The 23,593-nt window shown below is 44.4% G+C and overlaps 1 protein-coding gene across 1 annotated transcript in view; it reads right to left on the bottom strand.

Annotated features, from left to right (window-relative positions):
- The window catches only part of IL7R (interleukin 7 receptor), a 75,128-nt gene that overhangs the window by 16,510 nt on the left and 35,025 nt on the right, over positions 1–23,593 (bottom strand). The window contains exons 5-6 of the mRNA XM_040338295.1: positions 21,265–21,416; positions 6,509–6,547 (exon numbers count right to left, since the gene is read on the bottom strand). Of these exons, the coding sequence (XP_040194229.1) occupies positions 6,509–6,547; positions 21,265–21,416 (191 nt within the window). The remainder of the gene's footprint in view (positions 1–6,508; positions 6,548–21,264; positions 21,417–23,593) is intronic.

Here is a 23,593-nt window from a genome sequence, read left to right as displayed (position 1 = left end):
TAGGGATGCTTTTACAAGGCCTAAACTGTTTAGACCTTGTAAAAACAAACCTTTTTTTCGATCGCCGCGTTTTTTTTTAAATTTAGATTTTTTTTTAAAATTTAGATTTTTTTTTCCCGGCGCGTATTTTTTTTTTTACCCGACGCAACTTTATTGTCCCGTCGCGATCCACAAAGCCCGGCGTAAAGTACGTTCGCGCGATGCATGTCGGGAAAAATGACGTCACACGCATGCGCCGAACGTCCGGCGCGGGAGCGCGCCTCATTTGAATAGGAATCGCCCCCTCGACCGCCTTGCGACGGAGGCACTTAAGTTACACGGCGTGTAAATTCTAGGTAAGTGCTTTGTGGATCGGGCACTTAGGTAGAAATTTAACGCCTGTGTAACTTAACTGCTGAAAGTTAAGTTAGGCAGTTTTTTTGAGAATTTGGCCCCAAGTGAGGTAAATCCCTTCTTATGCCGTGTACACACGACCGTTATTAATGTCCTGGAAAAAAACTATGGGCCAGATTCACAGACAGGGGCGTATCTATGAGCGTGCGTAGCGCATCTCATATGCGCTACGCCGACGTAACATAGAGAGGCAAGACCAGTATTCACAAAGGGCCAAATCCTCAAAAGAGATACGACGGCGTATCTACTGATACGCCGTTGTATACCTGTTCCTAACTATGGAACTGATCCACAGAATCAGTTTTCCATAGTTAGGCAGAAGATCCGACATGTGTAAGGGACTTACACTGCCGGATCTTAGTACCGCATCCGCCGCTGGGGGCATTTCGTGTCGAAATGCCGCCTCGGGTATGCAAATTAGCACTTACGGAGATCCCCGAAGCTTTTCAGCTTCGTTTTTTTCTCCGTAAGTTTTAGTTTGCAAACGCAAAATTAGGGCTGCTTTTACAAAGTGTAAAGTTAGTACACCATGTAAAAGCAGACCCTTCTGTCCAGCGACACGATTTTTTTTTTGTTTTGAATTATTTTTTTCCGCCGTATATTTTTTTTTTTTCGACGCAACTTTATTGACCCGACGCGATCCACAAAGCTCGGCGTAACGTAATTTCGCGCTATGCACGTCGGGAAAATGACGTCACGAGCATGCGCAGTACGGCCGGCGTGGGAGCGCGCCTAATTTAAATGGGAATCGCCCCCATTTGAAGAGGGACGCCTTGCGCCGGCGGAATTTAAGTTATACAGCCGAAAATTTCTAGGTAAGTGCTTTGTGGATCGGGCACTTAGGTAGAAATTTTAAGGCAGTGTAACTTAAATGGAAAAATGTACGTTACGCCGGCTCTTTGTGGATTTGGCCCAAAGCACTTGCTCCCTAAGTTACGGCGGCGTAGCATAAATGGGCCGGCGTAAGCCCGCCTAATTCAAATTAGGAAGGTAGTGGGCGTGTTGTATTAAAATTAACCGTGACCCCATGTAAATGAATGGCCGAACAAACGGCGCATGTGCGCGCATGCTCAGAATCACGTCGCATATACTCCCTAAGATACGACGGCTCAATGCGTACGACGTGAACGTAACCTACGCCCAGCCCCATTCACGTACGACTTACGCAAACGACGTAAAATACGACGGCTGTTCCGACGTTTCCGACGTCCATACCTTAACATGACTTACCCCTGCTTTATGAGTGGTAAACTTACGCCGGACGTACGCCTTATGTAAACGGCATTACTTACTGCGATTTCTAACAAACTTTATTGCAGCTTCCAATCTTTTTGCATCTAAAGTGGATGTAAACCTGATTTTTTTTTTTGCTGTCACAATGTAGAGTAAAAGATTTCCTATCATCTGTGCCCAGTCTTGCCACACAGAGTTAATCCAGCTCTGAGCAATCCTCTTTTATTGTTCAGTGAAATAAAACGGACTTACAGAGAAAAACCTTAGTCTGTTCCGCCCCCTTGCTGTGAGTGACAGGTTATTTACATATCTCATGCACTAGCCTGGAGACAGGCATTATTTTTTAATTCCCACCCCCACTCCTTTTCTGAAGTCATGTGGTTACTTTTCTGGATTTTGACTGGATGTTAGTGATCATAGCAGAATTTAGTGTAAGGAATACATAGGAAAAAATGCATGTTGACAAGGGGAGTGTAGAGGAGGGGGGGGAGTCTACTGACATCACGACTCCACCCACCGAGCTCCAGACAACAGATCCACCCACAGAATCTGCAGTTTTTCAGTTCTTATAACAGACAGAGGGGAGACATTTGACAGGTAAGGATACATGCAGGAGGCATGTATATCCTTATAGATCAGCACTAGGGCAGTAGTTTAGAAAGGATGAGAGTGGGTTTACATCCACTTTAAGAGAAAACAAATAAACTACCGTATTTATCGGCGCATAACGCGCACTTTTTTCCCCTTAAAATCAGGGGGAAATCGTGGGTGCGCGTTATACGCCGATCCCCGCTGTCTCTGAGCGCCGCCGTGAAAGACCGAGCCGAGTGTACTGCGCACTCGACTAGGCTACGCTCGGCTCCGCCTGCAGCCACGCGAGAGGAGCCGAACACACCGGAAACCCGGCTCTGCACAGCTCGACCGAGGCGCCAAACTCAAACCCCCCCGGCAGACGGACGCAACGGACACCGACAAGGCTGGATGGACCCTGCGCAAGGCCGCAGACGGACGCCGGACAAGGCCGTCGATGGACGCCGGGCAAGACAGCAGACGGACACCGACAAGGCTGGACGGACCCCGCGCAAGGCCGCAGACGGACGCCGGACAAGGCCGCCGATGGACGCCGACAGCAGACGGACACCAGTAATAGGTGGAACTCCTGCACTGTGTTGGATAAGTGACTGGAAAAGGGGCAAAGGAAGGTGGTAAATGTGAGTGTGCACACTGCAGCAAACAAAAGGGTCTATCCCATTTAGACAAAATTGATAATGCGAAAAATGGTGATGTCTGCGCTGTGAGATACTACTGCTGAAGGGGAAGGGGGGGGGGGTACAAGTGGGCCCGTGGGACGGGAAGATAAATAATGTAATGTACACACACAGTGGAAAATACAACCTAAAAAACAGTGATTAGGTGAACATAAAAACTAAACAGAACTGTACTGAGATAAACAAAGTGAAAATATATTCAGTGGATACATATAACAGTCCCAGATTAAAACAAAAAGAAGACCAAGATTCCAGATGAGGCTGATAAAAAATTGATGGGTGAATGGTCTAGAGTGAAAGTTCCAAAGCCAAATAGGTGAAAATGCACAGCAAAAACGAATCCAAAAACGTGCAGCCCACACCGTTAGTGATCCTAGCAGCTTACCTCACGGCTGTCACATAAAGCCAAATCAATTACCAATGCTTCAACCTCCCAGTGAATGGATGGGTCTCAGTGATGGACCATACATGTAGGAGATACAATAAAGATACTATAGAATAGTCCTGTTGCCACTAAAGGGGTCCCTGTTGTGGGTAAGTGGATGTAAACTTACACAGTGTATGGAAAGGGGTGCCTATCTCCACGAGCGTTGAGCTCGTCAACCTAGCTTCTCTCAGCCGCAACTTTCTCCCCTCAGTATCCGTGGAGTCAGCCGCTCATACGAAAATGAAAGGGGCGGGGGAGAGAGAAGAAAGGGGGCACATCGCGTGATTCCGTACAACAAATTTATTTAAAAGAGAATAAAACCATCTAGTAAAACTCACAATAAGCAGTCTTTAGGCGGTCACATATGCACGAGCGCCGCGCTCGTCTACCGTCCGTCGGGTGCTGCTACCCAATCAGTGCTCAAGTCCCGACGCGTGTTCGTCACATCACGTGACTTCATCAGCAGACGGACACCGACAAGGCTGAGCATCCAAAATGTAAGTTTTTTCCTAAAACTTCCCTTCCAAGCTTGGGGTTCGCGTTATACGCCGGCGCGCGGTATACCCCGATAAATACGGTATACGAAAAAAAAGCAATTGAAGGGGGAAGTCACCGTTGGCAGTCTGTGAATTGTTCTTGGTGCAGATCTTCTATAAAATGTATCTAAAGGCAAAACATGTTTTATTTGTTTTGGAAAAAATTAGGGGGAGTTAAGCTGGCCATAGATGACTCCGTATTTTTTTTCGATCAGCCAGTAGGCTGATTGAGAAAAATTTAATGGAAAATTGAATGGAATCTATATCCTTATAGATCAGCACTATGGCTGTAGTTTAGAAAGGATGAGAGTGGGTTTACATACATGTATATAAGATACTGCATATTATTATTTTATATTGTTATGTGCTTTTAGCAGGGGGGGCTCTTAGCCCTTTTCACATGTTTTCCAGTGTTTCCTACTTGCTCTGTAGTAAAAAGCCCTGCTGCGTATTGAGTAAGCGCCCAACAGAGATTTAATAATTGAGGCCCAGATTCTGAAAGGACTTACGACGGCGCAGCGCCATGTACGCCATTGTAAGTCCTAATCCAAGCCGTCGTATCTATGCGCCTGATTCTTAGAATCAGTTACGCATAGATATCCATTAGATCCGACAGGCGTAAGTCTCTTACGCCGTCGGATCGTAACTGCATTTTTCCGCTGGCCGCTAGGGGCGTGTAAGCTGATTTACGCGTCAAAATATTTAAATTAGCTAGATACGTGAATTCCCGTACGTACGCGCGGCCGACGCAGTAAAGATACGCCGTTTACGTTAGGCTTTTCCCGGCGTAATGTTGCCCCTGCTATATGAGGCATAACTGCGGCGTACCAATGTTAAGTATGGCCGTCGTTCCCGCGTCGAAATTTGAAAAAGTTGCGTCGCTTGCATAAGTCGTCCGTGAATGGGGCTGGACGTCATTTCCGTTCACGTCGAAACCAATGACGTCCTTGCGGCGTACTTTGGAGCAATGCACACTGGGAAATTCCACGGACGGCGCATGCGCCGTTCGGGAAAAAACGTCAACCACGTCGGGTCACAGTACATTTACATAAAACACGCCCCCCTGATCCAAATTTGAATTAGGCGGGCTTACGCCGGCCGATTTACGCTACGCCGTCGCAACTTACGGAGCAAGTGCTTTGAGAATACAGCACTTGGCCGTCTAAGTTGCAGCGGCGTAACGTAAATTGGATACGTTACGCCGCCGCAGAGATACGCTGCTGGACGAGAATCTGGCCCTGAGTGTCTGAAAATGGAAAAGCTTCTGTTGTGCTATCTAATTTAAAAACCCATAAGTCCATTGAAACCACCGTCATAGGTGCACCTACTATAAGTCTTGGCAATTGAAGAGTTCAAATATAGTCATGTCTGCAAAAGCACCTGTGAACTTATTTTAAAAGGTCATTCTCTCTTTAGCAGAAGTGATAGAGGAACTTCTATAAAGCTATCACTTCCATAAACTGGCATGCAACCTCCCTTCCAACTTCCCCCCGTGTGGTTCCTGAGACTTACCTTGCTCCTTTGTGGATCTCTACAGACAAGGAGCCTAATAGAAAAAGGTGTTCTAATGTATCAAAGCCTTGCGAACTATCCACAAGGTTTTTGTGTAGCCATGGACCATATGATTTAAATTTCTAGCATTTTGATCACATGCAGGAGTTTGTAGGCAGGGCCATCCAAACATGGGCATTCATGGGTACCACTATCAGGCCTCGTTGCCCTTCTCTCATCTAAGTGTGTGTCTGCGCTCCCAAAGGGACCAATTACATGTACCTCTACGAGCACTTATACAGTTTCACGCCCCACACTCAACCCCGTATGCTTCCTGGTCCAACTGGTTAATTGTTCCTCTAATAGGCCACAATTATTAACACAGGCAAGTCCTTTTTCCGGTGCCGTAAGCCTGAATTTCAGCGTGGGGGTATTTTTTTGAAGCACCCGATTAGAGCCACGGGCTAACTCACCTGTGTGTTAGGCCTTGTACACACGACCGAACATGTCTGCTGAAACTGGTCCACGGACCAGTTTCCGCGGACTTGTCCGACCATGTGTACGGCCTAACGGACCGGATTCCTGGGCTGGCGGACAGGTTTCCAGCGGACAAATGTTTCTTAGCATGCTAAGAAACATGTCCGCTGGAAGCCTGTCCGTCGGACATGTCCGATGATTAGTACGACTCATCGGACATGTCCGCTGGGCCGAAATCCCTCGCATGCGTCAAAGTGATTAGACGCATGCGTGGAAGCATTGAACTTCCTGGGTCGCGCACGTCGCCGCGTCATCGTCGCCGACACGTCGCCCCGACGCCACCGCGTATCCTGTCCGCGGGGAATTTGGTCTGATGGTGTGTACACACATCAGACCAAAATCCGCCAGCAGACATGCCCGATGAAAACGGTCCGTGGACCGTTTTCATCGGACATGTCTGGTCGTGTGTACGAGGCCTTAGGGAAAGCAGATAGATCTTTTGTAGACAAAAATGTAGACTTTATTGGGGGTGCGCAAAAAAATTATATTTTCTCTGGACGTAAAGTGGTTAATAATGACAATTAACAGATAGTTTTGTTTCTCAAAAATAATATGATTTATGTGGAGTAAATTATAATGACATGTCCATTAAAATCTCTTAATAATTTGGTTTTAACACTTACCATCTTGTACCCTCCATAACTTCTTTCATTTCCACATATCTGCAGGAAAAAAAAAAAAAATACGTGCATAAGACATATTCATTCATTCATTCAAATAAAAAAAATGATCTTTTTTAATATTTCTATTTTGATAATTTTGAAATACATTTTTAATTATCTGGGGGGTGGCTGAGATTGTTTTAAGTACTGTATATTTAAATCCAATTTTTGGACACCCCCCTTTTCTTTGTTGTCTGTGTCCAATCGGGTAAATGTTTTCTCATTTCCTGCACCGAGGTACACCAAAAAGAGAGGAGATCTCTGAAAAAAAAAATGGAAATACCCCCTTTCATTGTAAGTTTCTTATTGTTCTTATTGTAAGTTTTAGCCACGGTTCCTGTCTCCGTGAACTCAACATTTTATATTTTCCCTTATCTTTAGGCTGGGGATCATAGGGAGCTGTGAGATACTCAATAAGGGCCAGATTCACAAATGAGATACGACGGCGTTTCTCCTGATACGCCGTCGTATCTCTGTTTCTATCTATGCGACTGATTCATAGAATCAGTTACGCATAGATATCCCTAAGATCCGACAGGTGTAATAGTTTTACACTGTCGGATCTTAGGATGCAGTACCGCGGCCGCCGCTGGGTAGAGTTTGCGTCGTAAACCAGCGTTGGGTATGCAAATTAGGAGTTACGGCCGATCCACGACGGTTTTTCGCGTTCGCTACGTTGTCCGTAGTCAAGTTTCCCGTCGCAAAGTTAGTCGTTTTTTTTGGTGCCCTAACTTTAGTCAGCAAGTGTATTGCTGTCTAAAGTATGGCCGTCGTTCCCGCATCGAAATTCAAAATTTAACGTCGTTTGCGTAAGCTGTCCGGGAATACGGAAGTACGCTACGCGCGTCGCCGTTCAAAAAAATGATGTCACGGCCCGCAAAGCAGGGAGCTGTGGTGGCTCAACGCGATTGGCACTGCGCTGACAAGCCATTCACCTCTGCAGCTAGGGGTTCGGATCCCGGTCTCGGCTACATGTGAATTGAGTTTGGTGGTCTCAGCCCGGCTCCCGCTGGGTGTGCTATGCGAGGTAAGCCTGCGCTTAGTACGCCCACCCCCCTCCCACAAAAACCACCACACTTACACGCACTCAAAATTGGGTTAACATGCACGCACTTTGACTACGCAGTCTCTAAAAAGAGAGGCGAAGGACTAATAGGGCTGGTTGAGCGGGCTAGATCCTCTCACTCCCTTATAGGGAGTCCCTCTGCCCCGTTGGGCTTCAAAGCGGAGCAGGTAGGGCGGGCTGTGTGGGAGGACCCCCTCACGCACCCGCCATTGCCACCCGGGGCATGGAGAAAGATGGCAGATTGCCTCTGGGGGAGGCCTGCCTACTCCCAACTCCTGCAGTCCGGCTCCTCTCTCGAGTACACGCACAAAATACACTTAAAAAAAAAAAAGCACGGCGGGAGTTAGGAAACGGAGCATGCGCAGTAGGTCGGGAGCGCGCCAAATTTAAATGGCACAGGCCCATTTGAATTGGCCCGCCTTGCGCCGGAGGCCGCGGGCGTAGTTTTCATTGCAAGTGCTTGGTGAATCAGGCACTTGCAAAGAAAAATTGCGGCGGTGTAACTTATCTAGGATAAGTTACGCCGCCGCGATTCTACGTGAATCTGGCCCTAAATGCTCAGAAAAAAACTGAGGACACTCGTCACTGTAAGGCCTCATGCACACTGGACGTTTTTTAACATTTTTACAGCAGCTGTTTTTGGCAGTAGACGTTTTTTTCTACAGTCATTAAACTCAGTCATGTTATCCTATGTGTCCATGCACACATAGGCTGTTATCAGCAGTTTTGGGCAGTGGCATTTTTGAGCAGTAAAAACAGAAACAAAACTAGTGGGTTTTGAGAGACGTTTTTCAGCTGTAAAAACGCTGATAAACGTCGATAAACACCATAAACACTAAAAAAACGTCCAGCGTTTACCGTTTTTGAACCATTGAAAAAAAAAACGCTAATGCGAAAAAAGGCTAAAAAAAGCTATTGCAAAAACGTTGAAAAAATCAGAAAAAAGTTGAAAAACTCACTGCAAAGCTACTTGCATTTTTTATAATGTTATTTTAACGTCCAGTGTGCATGAGGCCTAATAATACTTTATAGGACAAACTGTCCTGGGACTGGGAAAATGACTGGGAAAATGAACAGCACCGGGACACTTTCAGCAATGTCCCAGGCCGGACCACCACTAGTATTGATATGCTAGGAATATCAGCAACAACAGTTACTACGATCCTCCACTTAGGCCTGTACTCACAATGTCCCTTGGATACCTCACTCCAAAATCAGACAGACAAATCCTCAGTGATTCTCCCAGACTGGATCCCTTGCTTAGTTTCAGAGATTTTAGCAGAACAAGCCCCCCCCCCCCCCCCCAGCTTCGCTGCTCAGATGAGAAGCGACCCTTTAGGGTGGGAACTAAAACAGGGTTGCCTAAGGCCTCGTACACACGATAGGTTAACCAGAGGTAGGGTTGCCACCTCATCCCTTTAAAAAGGAACACATATTAATTACACAGGTTCTGTGGCTAATTAAGGTGGTAATTAGACTCATTTGGTGCCTTACCTGCATTAAATTAACCTCAGAACCTGTGTAATTCATATGTGTTCCTTTTTAAAGGGATGAGGTGGCAACTCTAACCAGAGGACAACGATCGTGTGTGGGCCCCATAGGTTATTTCAGTTCGGTTAAAAAAAAGCAAACTTGCTTTAAAATGTAACCAATGGATTGCTAACCGATAGGTCAAAACCGATCGTTAGTATGCAAAACCATCGGTTAAAAACCCGCGTATGCTCAGAATCAAGTCGACGCATGCTTGGAAGCATTGAACTTCGTTTTTTTCTGCACGTCGTTGTGTTTTACGTCACCGCGTTCTGACACGATCGGTTGTTTAACCTATGGTGTGTAGGCGTGATGGACCATCAGTCAGCTTCATCAGTTAACCTAAGACAACGGTCCTTCAGACCGTTGTCCTCTGGTTAACCTATCGTGTGTACGAGGCCTTCGGCTCCAAACTATTTATGCACTCCCCAGCTATCTTCTAGGCACCTTCCCCCAGGGATTGGCTGATGCTACATAAATATTTAGGTTGCGGATCTGCCTCTTCCTATCTACTATATTCTAGAATCCTCCAGCAAACAGCGGGAAGCAATCAAACCTGCAACCTCCAAAGCCTGAAACGGCCCAAAGCAATCACAAACTGCTCCACTGGTTACAATGGAAACAAAAAGAGAACTACATTTACCTAGCTTTCCTAGCAACCTGTGTAAGAGAAGGTGGACCTGCCAAAGGTTCTAATTCCTCCACTCGTTATACAAAACTAGAAACATGTGATGAATGTACAGACTTCATGCAGAGAGTGTCCCAGATGGCATTTTAAACAAGGATTGGTCTGGCATCTGTTGGTTCCACTCCTGAATCATTGGGGGCATTTAATATTTTGATTTCGGCTTGAGGTGAGAAATAAAATCTGGCACATAAAAATACAGGTCTACTAAATTCTAGAGTAGACACGGGGTCTAACATAGCTGAAGATCTCATTTTATCATGTAAGAACATAGGGCCAGATCCACAAAAACCCGGCGCAACGTAACTTTTTCAATTTAAGTTACACGGCTGGAAAATTTCTACCTAAGTGCCCGATCCACAAAGCACTAACCTAGAAATTTTCGGCTGTGTAACTTAAATCCGGCCGGCGCATGCTCACGACGTCATTTTCCCGACGTGCTTTGCGCGGTTTTACGTTGCGCCGGGTTTTGAGAATCGCGACGGGCGTAAAAAAAATACGAGTTAAGGCGGGAAAAAAAAAATTTGAAAAAAAAAAGACGGCGACGCAGGATAGAAGGGTCTACTTTTACAAGGCCTAAACAGTTTAGGCCTTGTAAAAGCAGCCCTAATTTTACGATTGCAAACTAATACTTACGGAGAAAAAACGAAGCGTAAAAGCTTCGTGGATCTCCGTAAGTGCTAATTTGCATACCCGAAGCGGCATTTCGACTCGAAATGCCCCCAGCGGCGGATGCGGTACTGCATCCTAAGATCCGGCAGTGTAAGTCCCTTACACATGTCGGATCTTCTCCCTATCTATTGGAAAACTGATTCTGTGGAACAGTTCCGAAGATAGAATCAGGGATACGACGGCGTATCAGTAGATACGCCGTCGTATCCCTTTTGTGGATCTGGCCCTTAATTATCTGATTCTAAAAGAAATGCAACATTGGCAAATTAAATGCGCTTATATATTCAGTATATATATAGTCAGGCTCTCCCCAAGCACACCCTCTAAGTATTTGGCTAATCGAGAATCACGTAATTCTCGACCACGTACCAGAATTCTCACACGGGGAGAGTCCATAATTTTGCATTTAGAAGGAGAGTTAAAGGGTCACTAAAGGAAAAAAAATGTTTTGCTGAAATGACTGGTTACAGGGTATAGAGACATAAAAGTTAACTGATTCCTTTTAAAAATAATTAAAAATACATAAAAAACCAATCATATAATGTGCCTGCAGTTTAGTTTAGTTTTTGCTGTTTTTCTGGTTCTCTGATGTACAGAGCCAGAGAGCCAATAGATGGCAGTGAAGGTTTTGCAAAACGAAACTGCATTGGTGCTGAGGGGTTTTAATCACACCTCCTTGATTAGTCACCACAGTGAGAAATCTCCCAGTACTGTGGTGATCAGGAAACAGACAACCAGGAAGTGTCCAGAACAGAGAGGAATTACAGCAACATCAAAGCAAAAACGAACAATGAGGACATGAAACCAGGACTGCAGTAAGATAAAGGAAGCTATTTAGCTAAAAAAAAAATTCCTTTAGTGACCCTTTAAGGACAGGAGAATATATGCTGTAGCAGAGGGTTCGTTGAAGTGGACGTGTTTCCCTGTCCTATGTTGGCAAAGCACATGTTTACTTTTAAGGGGTTGTAAACTCTTACATATACCCAGAGAAGTGACTGGCCTCGGGTGATATATCTAGATCAAACAGATCCTCCTACATAAGTTCTACATGTTTGTCTGCAGTCTTCTCTTCTCAACAGTCGTTCAAAGTGCAGAATTTATACAGCTTGTCTGAGATTTCAGAAAGGGGGGAAGCTGAAGTTACAGTCTGCAGATCTCAGTGAGGAGAGCTCGGAGAGCTGATTGGAGGGAAGTGACGCCCCCCCCTTCACACAGCACCAGAGCTGAGGCTGTCAATGGCAGGCTGTGTGCTGGAGATCCCTCCCCTGTCAACTTTTTTCTATTGGTGTCAGGAAAATTGTCAGAAATGACTCTTACGGGCAGCAGAGAAATGACACTTAGTGCTCTTGATTGAGTATACACTAGTATAGTATACACTATAGAGGGATATGCTTTTTTCATAATTATTGTCTGAGGCTTATAATCACTTTAAAGCGGGAGTTCAAACAATTCCTTTTTTTTTCCCCTTAGCTTCCTGCTCGTTCGGTCTAGGGGAATTGGCTATTTGTTTTAAAATATGATCCGTACTTACCCGTTTTCGAGATGCATCTTCTTCCGTCGCTTCCGGGTATGGGTCTTCGGGAGCGGGCGTTCCTTCTTGATTGACAGTCTTCCGAGAGGCTTCCAACGGTCGCATCCATCGCGTCACTCGTAGCCGAAAGAAGCCGCACGTCGGTGCGGCTCTATACTGCGCACCGACGTTCGGCTTCTTTCGGAAAATCGTGACGCGATGGATGCGACCGTCGGAAAGCCTCTCGGAAGACTGTCAATCAAGAAGGAACGCCCATTCCCGCAGCCCATACCCGGAAGCGACGGAGAGGATGCATCTCGTAAACGGGTAAGTACTGCTCATATTTTAAAACAAATAGCCGATTTCCCTAGACAAAACGAGCAGGAATCTAAGGCTAAAAAGTGCCCTCTAAGGGTGAACCCCCGCTTTAAGTTTGAATCTTTTTGGTGGGCTTTTGAAGCACAGCCAAAAAAACACAGAGGATATAGCACATACCAAGGCTTCCAAACACAAAAAATACTTTATTGGACATATGTAATCAAAACACAGCATTAAAGCCAAACTGCCCCATGAAAAGTGGGGAACCCCCCCCCCCCCAAACCCACACCCCCCACTCCACATACAACACTCCCTATCTCCCCCCTCCCAAATCTATCCCTGCTCCCCACCTCCTTAGATCTAATGGGTCAGGTCCTATGTGGAACCCAAATTTGTGTGGCTAGCAAGCCTCAGCACAACTCAAAAATAACAAATATGCCTATCAGCTAATCACATTTTCTTTAATTTCCCTTAATTCTTTAAGTTCCCTATGTTCATTTCTAGTAAGATTATTGTGTCCAGGGGCAAAATGTCCAGTCCACCTTCCTGATGTCTTTTGTTATTTCCTCAAGAATAGTTTGGAGGTAATGGGTATTTACTCAAATTTGGGAATTTCTTTGACTTATTAGATAGACCTGAAGGAGGATCTCTGAACGCAACCAGGTATTACGCTGTAGGTATTCAAATTCATCTCCCCATTCTCTCAGGTAGCTTTCTGGGAATACATAAACTTAAAATGTACTTTACGTAGAAAAAAGACACACGTTTTTATAAGTCCCAAATTGATCTCCCAGGCAGCTTGGGGAGAAACCCAAACCTTTTTGTAGCAGGGTTATATGATCATTAGTTAGTGTGATATCGGTAAGGTTTATGGCATTAAAGGGGTTGTAAAGGTTCATGTTTTTTACACCTTAATGCATCCTTGTCCCCATGTTGATGAGGACAAGGGCCTCTTCCTGACAACCCTGGCCGTTAGTTGTCGGGGTCTGGTGGTGGGGGGGCTTATCGGAATCTGGAAGCCCCCTTTAACAAGTAGTCCCCCAGATCCCGGCCCCTCACCCTTTGTGAATGAGTATGGGGGGGAATTATGATGTCACCACCCCATCATATCCCAGGCAGTGATGTCATAAGGTACGGGGCCTCTGGATGCCACGACCCGGCGACCCCGCCCCATGCTAGTATAAGTAGTGGCACACCACACACCTAACATTAGAGCATTAGAGCGGGAGCGTTGAGTCAACATCGGAAAACGAACAGAGGGAGAAGACAGCGGAGAAGACCTGGCAAAAGAGCGAGAAGACAGCGGACAGAGGGAGAAGAACCGGAGAGGGCTAGAAGACATCAGCGAAGGGAGAAGAGCCAGAGAGCAGAGAAGAAATCGAAAGGTCCTGTGGCCACCAAGAAGTTGACCGGAACCAGCGTGGAATGCTCCCCGGAAGTAAGGAACATCAAGGAGAGACTGTACTGTATGGACAGAGTAGGCAGGCTATGCGCTCGGAGCATCGGCTCCTTCTACAGGCCTAACATGGCAGTGCTGGAATGGTGCTATTTATGTGCATGGGCCGACCGTCGGAACAAACAAGCTCCAGCGCACACACCACATCATCAGCTACCGCACAGGGATAGTAGTATAGGTTTGGCCAGAAAGTCTAGACACTGAATATATTGCACAGCCAAAAGGTACTACATTAAGAGATAGTCATTTAAAATAATTAAAATGTGCATAATGTATGGAAATTGTGTGTCTTCATAAAAGCATGTAGGGTTTGTATATATATATATATATATATATATATATATATATATATATATACACAGTATATATATATATATATATATATATATATATATATATACACACACACACACACACTGTATATACACTTACATAGAAGGTTAGATCATTTTGGCACTGAAATACAAAGTATAAATTGATATTGAGATATATATATATATATATATATATATATATATATATATATATATATATATATATATATATATATATATATATATATATATATATATATATATATATATATTATACAAGTATAAGTCACAATAAAAATAATTCATATATGTATATCAAGAACATTGTGCTTTAAAAATATATATATATATATATATATATATATATATATATATATATATTTTTTATATAATTAGGAATATATATATCTAAAAAATTACAAACTAATATATTTAGACAATAGTAATAATAAATAAAAATGCAACTTGAACATCTATAGTCAAGTTATATCGATAGTGGTGTGTGTAGGCGATTTATCTGTAGTAATAGAAGACTTATATGTATGGCAATAGGGATAAAGAGGAGGATCCATACATGTCTGCACAAATGGGCACACACTAATCCATACGTGCATGTATTGACCAACATGAAACAAAAGTACGAGTAACGCAAAACAAAATGTGAAGGTACAAAAATGAAAAGATCTAAGGGAAATTTCCTTCTGTTAGTAAGTAGTTTACCAGGACAGAAGAAAGGTGATTAAAATCTAGTTAATAAATTAAGTCATACAGGCCAAAAGTAATGTAAAGGGAAGTAGAAAAGGAAAGAAAGAGAGGTGAAAGAAAAGCAAGAAGAAAGGGAGAAGAAAAAGAGAAGAAGAAAGCGTGAAAAGCGGGGAGGTGGGGACGGAAAAGGTCGGGTGGGGCTGAAGGAGAGGTAAATCCATGTGGTCTGTTGGTGGCGACTTATTTGGTTACCACCTGTGATTAACCTGTGTTCAATATAGTCAAGCCATGGGTCCCGAATTTTAAGATATGAACTGGGCTTAGGTATGAGAGTTTCCCAAGGGTTTTGTGCAAGAGTAATGTGAAGGATTGATAGATTATAGACCTTGGACCAGAAATGAGAGGCTACGGGATAAGTCTGCCAGAAAAATAAGTTCCGAATAAGCTAAGAAGGGTCTCATACTGAATGTCAAACTGATGCTATTGACCAGTAGTGTTGCTCACGAATATTCGTATTGCGAATATTCTGCTCGAATATGGCATATTCGAGTATTCGCGATATATTTTGAATTTCGCGGTGAATATTCGCTATTCCGAATATTCGCATTTTTTCAATTTTATTTTTACAGTTTTTCTCTATTGGTTTGGCTCATTTCTTGAAACAGAAATGACATTCTCAAAACTCTAAGATCATTTGGCAAAACAGTCTTACAGTTCAGCACAACACTATAACTCAGGTGCAAAAGCTCATATCTCTCCCAAAACTGTTCACTCTTGCTTCAAAACCGTATTCATTTCCCATATAAAGAGTCAGTGCCCTCAAAATGGCAAAGATTCTTCTCAATTGCTTTGGCTCATTTCTTGATACAGACCGGACGTTCTCAGCTCTCTTGGTACTTTTTCCAAAATAACCTGGATGGTTCGGCACAACACCATGGTTCACCTTCAAAAATTCATATCTTTCCCAAAACAGTTCACTCATGTGTCAAAACTAAATTTCTTTTTCATTCAAATAGTCAGTGCCCCCAAAATGCTTCATCCCTTTGGCATTGTGTAAGCACCGCAAGTCAAAATGTTTAGATGTTTTGTCTCTATGGCAGAGGACCATTGAAATATCTAACTGAATACAATTGTGTATAAAACTGAAAAAAAATTAAAAAATTGGGGGAAGGGTCGCCCCCTTCAAGGTTTGACATCACACATTGCACTCATACTGCCAAGAAAAAATTACTTTACAGTATTGTAACCATTATCATTCACACACAAAGTACTGTATTTATCGGCGTATACCGCGCACTATTTTGCCCTAAAAATCAGGGCAAAATCGTGGGTGCGCGGTATACGCCGATACCCGCTTTCCCGCCACGAGTTTAAATACTACGCCGGCATATACCGAGCGCAGTACACTCGTGTATCTTTGGGCAGTCTCGGCGCCTCTCGCGCTGACGTTCTGAGTGTACAGGACGTCAGCGCGAGAGTTGCCGAGCCTGCCCGACGATACACGAGTGTATTGCGCTCGGTATATGTCGGCGCAGTATTCAAACTCGGCGCGGGAAACGAGCGGGGAGGACGCGAGGACGCCGCAGAAGGACACCGGACCTGACGAAGAGGACACCCGAAGCCGCAGACGGACACCGGACCCGACGAGGCCGCCGATGGACGCCGCGCAAGACACCAAAACTGTAAGTAAAAAAAAGGATTTGGGGCAACTTTAGGGGTGCGCGGTATACGCGGGAGCGCGTTATACCGCGATAAATACGGTAACTTCCATACTTCAGAGTAAAAAGAAAATGTATACAGCATAATATATACGGAAATATAAATGCACAAACATGAAACAAGGAAAATTACATGTAGCCTACAATGCTGTAAATAAAGCTGGAGTTTTACAACTACTGTAACATCTCTTCACTGGTCCCTGTCCTCACCCTCCCTCTTCTGTCCACCGTCCTCACCCTCCCTCTCCTGGGCACCGTCCTCACCCTCCCTCTCCTGGGCACTGTCCTCACCCTCCCTCTCCTGTCCACCGTCCTCACCCTCCTGCCCATCCACACGCTACTGTCTGTCTGGCCACAGATTTTCATCAACATCACAGCGTATATTCTCCCTTGCGATGCAACGAGGGAAGAGACAGCGTGCATGTTGCAACCATCCCCTACACTGATCTCCTGTAATATCCTCACAGGCAGCGTCCATTGTATGGAGCAGGGACCTCTGATCTTGAGCCCGATGCTCATACACTCTCCACTTCCAAGCGGAGAAAAACTCCTCAATAGTATTGAGGTAAGGAGAGTAAGGTGGTAGGAACACCATATCCATCCTTGGATGAGCAGTGAACCAGGCCCTGATAAGCAGGCCATGGTGAAAATTCACATTTCCCCATACAATTATATTTTGTGACCTGCTACTAGGCCTAATTGAGACCTCTCTCATTTTCAGGGATCAAATCCAAATGAAGGTGGTCCAAGAAGATGAGGAGCTTCTGTGTATTGTATGGGCCAAGACAGGGGATGTGAGTGGCCACACCATTCTCAGAAATGGCAGCACATATAGTTATATTGCCCCCTCACTGTCCTGGGACATCCACCGTGGCCCGGTGGCCAATAAAATTACGGCCACGTCTTTGGCCCTTGGCCAGGTTGAAGCCAGCCTCATCCACATACACGGGTATGTGAGAGGTCTCGTTTCCTTCCAGTGCCATTATTCTCTACAATAGAGTAAAAAAAGAAAACATCAAATCAGTCATACAGAAGAGTCATACACTAGAGTTACAGACAGCTACATAGGAATGTTCTATGTTCCACAAGTTCAATATACTACTGGCCAGTATTCCAGTGGTTCCAAACCTGGGGTACATGTTCTTCTAAGAATTGGGGACCCAGTCGAATACTGGGGCCCCCGCCACAGCTTTAAATTTTCAGGGCCAACATGGTCCAGGAACACCGCGTGGCACGCGCACCCCTATCTGGTAGGCCATCTCGCCCTGGGGCCGTGATGTGTGGTCACCCTAAAGGTGGGTGCCACCTCAGGAAAAGAACCCCGCCTCAATGGCGTCTGCTCCAGAAGTATCCCCCAGCATGCCCCGCGAGAGAAACTCCCTCCCGATTGGCTGCTGGCAAGAGGCACCCCAGCCTGGACTCCACTGTCACCCCGGGGTGGTATGACACCCCAGCAACCACAGAATGGACCCGCAGCACAGCCCAGCTGAAACAGAGACCCTTTGTAAAATTGCAATCAGAATCAGAGTCAACTACACTCTGATTATCCCTTAACATTTACAGTAATAGCACCGGTACTTGGAAGTACACAGGCGCTACATCTACAATATTTTTCTTGTCATTGTTAGTATCATACGTAACATCCCACTGAGGTAAGATCCTGTTTACTGTAGGCCTATCACACACACTAAATGAATATGTAAATGAATAAACATATTTGTTGCTCTATGCACAGTGTCCTGTCCTATACATTATATAATTCCATAATTGATTGTGAGGCCATGGCTGATGACATGGTCTATAATTGTGGCCCGAATTTCATCAGGGACAGCATGGTGTCTTCGTGCTCCTCGGCCTCTTCCCCCTATTCCACCACCATGCACCCTTACTCCTCCTCCTCTTCTTCCTCGAGCAGACAGTTGCCATTGTTCATTTACTTGGCCAGGTGACTCCATGTTCAGAAAGTGTACTTGTCCTGCATGGTCAAGCTCTATATATACATGTTTGGCAGCATTCACAATCATGGACAGCACCTGTCAGGTACAGTAACTAAACATACTGTTTGATTGGTCATCTGAGACCAACTCCAACTCCTCCTTCGTTAGTCAAGTTCTAGTTGCACCTGACTGTCAATTGCTGTAATCATTTTATCAAATGTTCCAAGAGATTCATATATGGTATTCATGGTATTATGTTCCTGAATAATTTTGACAATTGAACAGACTATTGTGCATGTGATGACTTAAACAATGAAATGACGCTGACACGTTTTGGAGAGAACGACCATAAGACTGAAGAAATGACAATCCGTTTAGATCAACAAGATTTATTCAATTGGAAATTGTGCTAAATGTAGGCTACTTGTACTAAATCATTTGAAAAATGTACTGAGACAGTGAGACATGTACTGAGACATTTGCAACTTGATGAAATGAATGAGAAATGCCATTCAGTTGTGAACAATTGCGAAGTGGTTTGGAGATTTGTCCATGTTGTTTTGAGAATGTCATTTCTGTTTCAAGAAATGAGCCAAAACAATGGAGAAAAACTGTAAAACAGATCACATCCTATCGACGTCTAAAAGCATTGCTGGTATGATTAGAGACCCTGGGCCGAGTAGCTAAGCTGAGGCGATCCTTTTATGTTGCCGAATATAAAAAAAAAAAAATGCGAAATTTCGCTAATGCGAATGCGAAAATGATTGCGAATTTTCGATAACTGTGGTAGGAGAACTCTGATTGTCTCTGATGCAAAAGGGGGGGGGCTTTGTGTATGTTTCTGTTATGAATATTTGTATGTTTGATATTTTTTTTTTGTAAGAAGGAAAAAATTGCGCATACCTTAAAAAAAGGGGAGAATACAGCAGCAACTCAAAAATGTTATACAACATAAATTAATACAAGACAGAAAATGGAGTCGCTCTACAAGAATAAAAAATATGTCTAGTGACAAGACATGTGGGCAAATTATAAAATAAGCAAGCGCAAATAACTTGTGAAATACACAGTGAAACAAATATATAAAGAAATATAGTCCCAATAATAGAAAAATAATCTTTCATAAAAATGTCTGATATGTGAAGTGAAAAAAAGTCCAAAGCATGCAGCATGAACGTGTTCAATCTTCAAGGTGTTTGATTGACAAACGGCTGTGACAGATGGATAAAGTAAAGAATCACCACCAATGCAAAACACTTTTTATTTTCTATTGTAAAATATCACGAATATTCTGAGCCAATCAGAGTGCTCCTTCCGCATTTGCCGAATATTCGCAATTATTTTGTATTGTAAAATATCACGAATATTCTGAGCCAATCAGAGTGCTCCTTCCGCATTTGTCGAAATTTCGCAATTATTTTGTATTGTAAAATATCACGAATATTCTGAGCCAATCAGAGTGCTCCTTCCGAAATTTCGCCATCAATATCGCATTCGCATTTTGCGAAATTTCGATACAATATCACGAATATTCTGAGCCAATCAGAGTGCAAAATATCACGAATATTCTGAGCCAGAGTGCTCCTTCCGCTGTTGTCGAAAATTCGCAATTATTTTCGCATTCGCAATAGCGAAAATTCGCAATCATTTCATTTCGATAAAATATCACGAATATTCGAATTTAGCGAATATATCTCGAATATTCGACTATATATTCGAGATATATCGCGAAATCGAATATGGCGTATTCTGCTCAACACTATTGACCAGGGCTGGACTGGGACAGAAATTTGGCCCTGGACTTCATCCAGGCTGGCCCACTTTGACAGGTCTCTCCCATGGCGGCCGGATAACTCCCGCACCCCCCCGGCCCCCCAAGCCCCCTCTCCCCCTTAACTAGCTACTAGCCGTTCTATTTATTAGAGTAGAACGGCTGGTACTCTTATAGGCAGTACCAGTGGGGAAGCTAGACATTTTTTACCCGGGGCAAAGAATCAGTTTGGTGCCCCCCCTTAAGATTAGGCAGAAGTGAGAAAGTCCCAGGCCATAGCTGTTGAGTCAGCTGTCATGCTCTTCTGTCGTCCCCCCTGATCCTCTGCTCCTCCCCCTGCTTCTTTGTTCCCCCCAGGTGAGTGCTGTGGGGAGGGAGAGGAGGTGAGCGCTGCGTGGAGGGAGAGACAGAGGAGCGGAGGGGGGAGGCGGTCCGCTGTCACTGAAGCCGGCCCACTGAGCCATCGGCCCACCGGGAAACTCCCTGTAGTCCCAATGGCCAGTCTATCCCTGCTATTGACACAAGACCTTAGCCCATGGGTCTTCAAACTACGGCCCTCCAGTTGTTCAGGAACTACAATTCCCATCATGCCTAGACATATCTGTGAATGTCAGAGTTTTACAATGCCTCATGGGATGTGTAGTTCTGCAACAGCTGGAGGGCCGTAGTTTGAGGATGCCTGCCTTAGCCCATCGACACATGCCATAAACTTTCTGTTTTCAAATAAGATGTTTTGACACAGTGACAGTTGTCCATTACAGCTGTTGCCTATTTTTTACCAGTCCTAGAAGCTGCAGATACACCTAATATTGAATTTGGGTATCAAATATCCTCGTTAGATATAATTTGACTCTATGCATGTATGATAGTAGCTAGAGAGAGGGATTGCTGTTGTTTTTTTCCACAAGGGGGAAAGGGCGTCCCTATTTGTTGGACAATGGGCAAAGCAGAACATTTACACCAGCAACACCTTTTTAATAAAAGCCATGATTTGGTACTCTACTCTAAGTTTAAAATGCAAACGAGTCTACTTACCGGCCAGTCGGCACCTTCCTTACGGATGACAACTTCATGAATCAAATTATCCTTTAAATATTCATTTCCTTTATAAGGCGTCATGATATTAAATATATATTCCTCTGATTGGTTATTATAATAGATGGATAGACTGGGGGTGTCAGGTTTTGCTGTGTTCACAAAAGAAAAAAAAATACCATGAGTTACACTACAAATACTCAAAGATCTATCCAACTTAACATGAGATTCCCTAAGGGCTCATTTACACTTGCTCACTTCAACATGCTTTTGTGATGTGTTTTTGATGCTTCTGTAATGCTTTTCTTGAAGCTTTAAAATGGTTGTAAACCCTTTTGTCTTGCTTTTATCTATAGGTAAGCCTAGACTAAAGCTTACCTACAGATAGTGGAAATATCTCCTAAACGTGCGCCGTATTTCACTTGTAGTGCGCCAATGTCGTCATCGGCCCATGCGCTATGAAGAAACGGACCTCCGTGCCATTTCTTCCCCAGCGTGTGATGTGACTGACGGCTCCCGTGCGCATGCACGTAAGTGATGTCACGTGGCTTCGGCCAGTCACAGAGCCGGAGTCTGCGGCCCCGGAAAGAAGGGGGGCTAAGATGGATGCAGCGTTCACAGGGGACAGCGTGGGCTTCATTTGCAGGTAATGTCACATAATGGGCAAGTAGGCGATGATTTGCAGGGTTTGCACAGATTAAAAGGAAGTAAAACCCATCAGTGCTTACTTCTTCTTTAATTAATTGCTTAGCGACTGCCCCACGTACGGCCTCTGTGCGCTGGATCACCTATCTGGTACGTGATCAGCGCTTCCGGGTAAGGCGTGAATACCCTCTTTCCCGGCTGTGCTGTGATTTGTTACAGTGGGTAAACAACACAGAACTCTGTACACCGACAGGCGATCTTGCTGTTTTTTTTGTTTCCTGCAAAGCAGGGAAAAAAATGTATAAGATTGCTTAGTAAAATCAGCACATATTAAACACATAACACATTGTTAGGCACACAGTTAACCCTTTTATCGCAGCCTGATGTTAACCCCTTGCCAGCCAGTGTCATTAGTACAGTGACAGTGCATAGTATTAGTATTGATCACTGTATTAGTGTCACTATTGACATCAGTGTCAGTGTATCCTCCAGCCAGCATCGGTTAGTGTTAGATTTCCCACCACACTATCACAGTCCCACTGTAAGTCCCTGATCACCGCCATTACTAGTGTTAAAATAAATAAATAAAAATTCAAGTATTTACACCAAAGTTTGTAGATACTATAACGTTCACGCAAACCAAATAATATACATGTATTGAGATTTTTTTTTTTTACCAAAGACATGTAGCACAATACATTTTGGCCTATTTGAGGCCTGTCAAATGGTGGAGCAGGCAGATTGCGGGAGTGTTTCATTGTGAGCGGAGCTTTTTCTTCCCCTTTTTCCGGGTCCAGCGGTGGTATGCATTTTTTTCATAATTTTAACTTGCAGGCATGTTTTTTGTTTTTACATTCAGCACTTTACAACGCGCTGACAGCTGATGAGTCATATGTTGTTAAAGCGGTTGTATACCGCTGGACATTTTCTTTTTCTTCTTCCATCAAGGTAAAGTCATAGGGCCAGATTCACGTAAATGGGTGTATTTTTGGGCGGGCGTAACGTATTTGATTTACGTTACGCCGCCGCAAGTTTTTCAGGCAAGTGCTTTATTCACAAAGCACTTGTCTGTAAAGTTGCGGCGGCATAGCGTAAATCACCCGGCGGAATTCAAATTTGGCAGGTAGGGGGCGTGTTTCATTTAAATGAAGCGCGTCCCCGCACCGAACAAACTGCGCATGCGCTGTCCCTAAAAAATCCTGGCGTGCATTGTCTAAATGACGTCGCAAGGACGTCATTGGTTTTGACGTGGACGTAAATGGCGTCCAGCCCCATTCACAGACGACTTACGCAAACGACGTCAAATTTCAAAATTTCGACGTGGGAACGACGGCCATACTTAACATAGGATACGCCACCTAGGGGGCAGCTTTATCTTTACGCCGGCATAGCTCTTACGGAAACAGCGTATGTTTACTGCGACGGGCAACCGTACGTTCGTGAATCGGCGTATCTACTAATTAGCATATTTTACGCCAAACTCAATGGAAACGCCACCTAGCGGCCAGCGGAAATATTGCACCCTAAGATACGACGGTGCAGGCCGTCGTATCTTAGGTAGGTTTAAGTGTATCTCAGTTTGAGTATACACTTAAACATATGACGGGCTTAGATTCCGAGCTACGTCGGTGTATCTACTGATACGCCGGCGTAACTCTTTGTGAATCTGGCCCATAATGTGCAT

This window comes from Rana temporaria, chromosome 1 (genome assembly GCF_905171775.1).
Source record: "Rana temporaria chromosome 1, aRanTem1.1, whole genome shotgun sequence".
NCBI lineage: Eukaryota > Metazoa > Chordata > Amphibia > Anura > Ranidae > Rana > Rana temporaria.
Note: the sequence above shows the minus strand (reverse complement) of the source record. Positions and strands in the feature narration are given on the sequence as shown.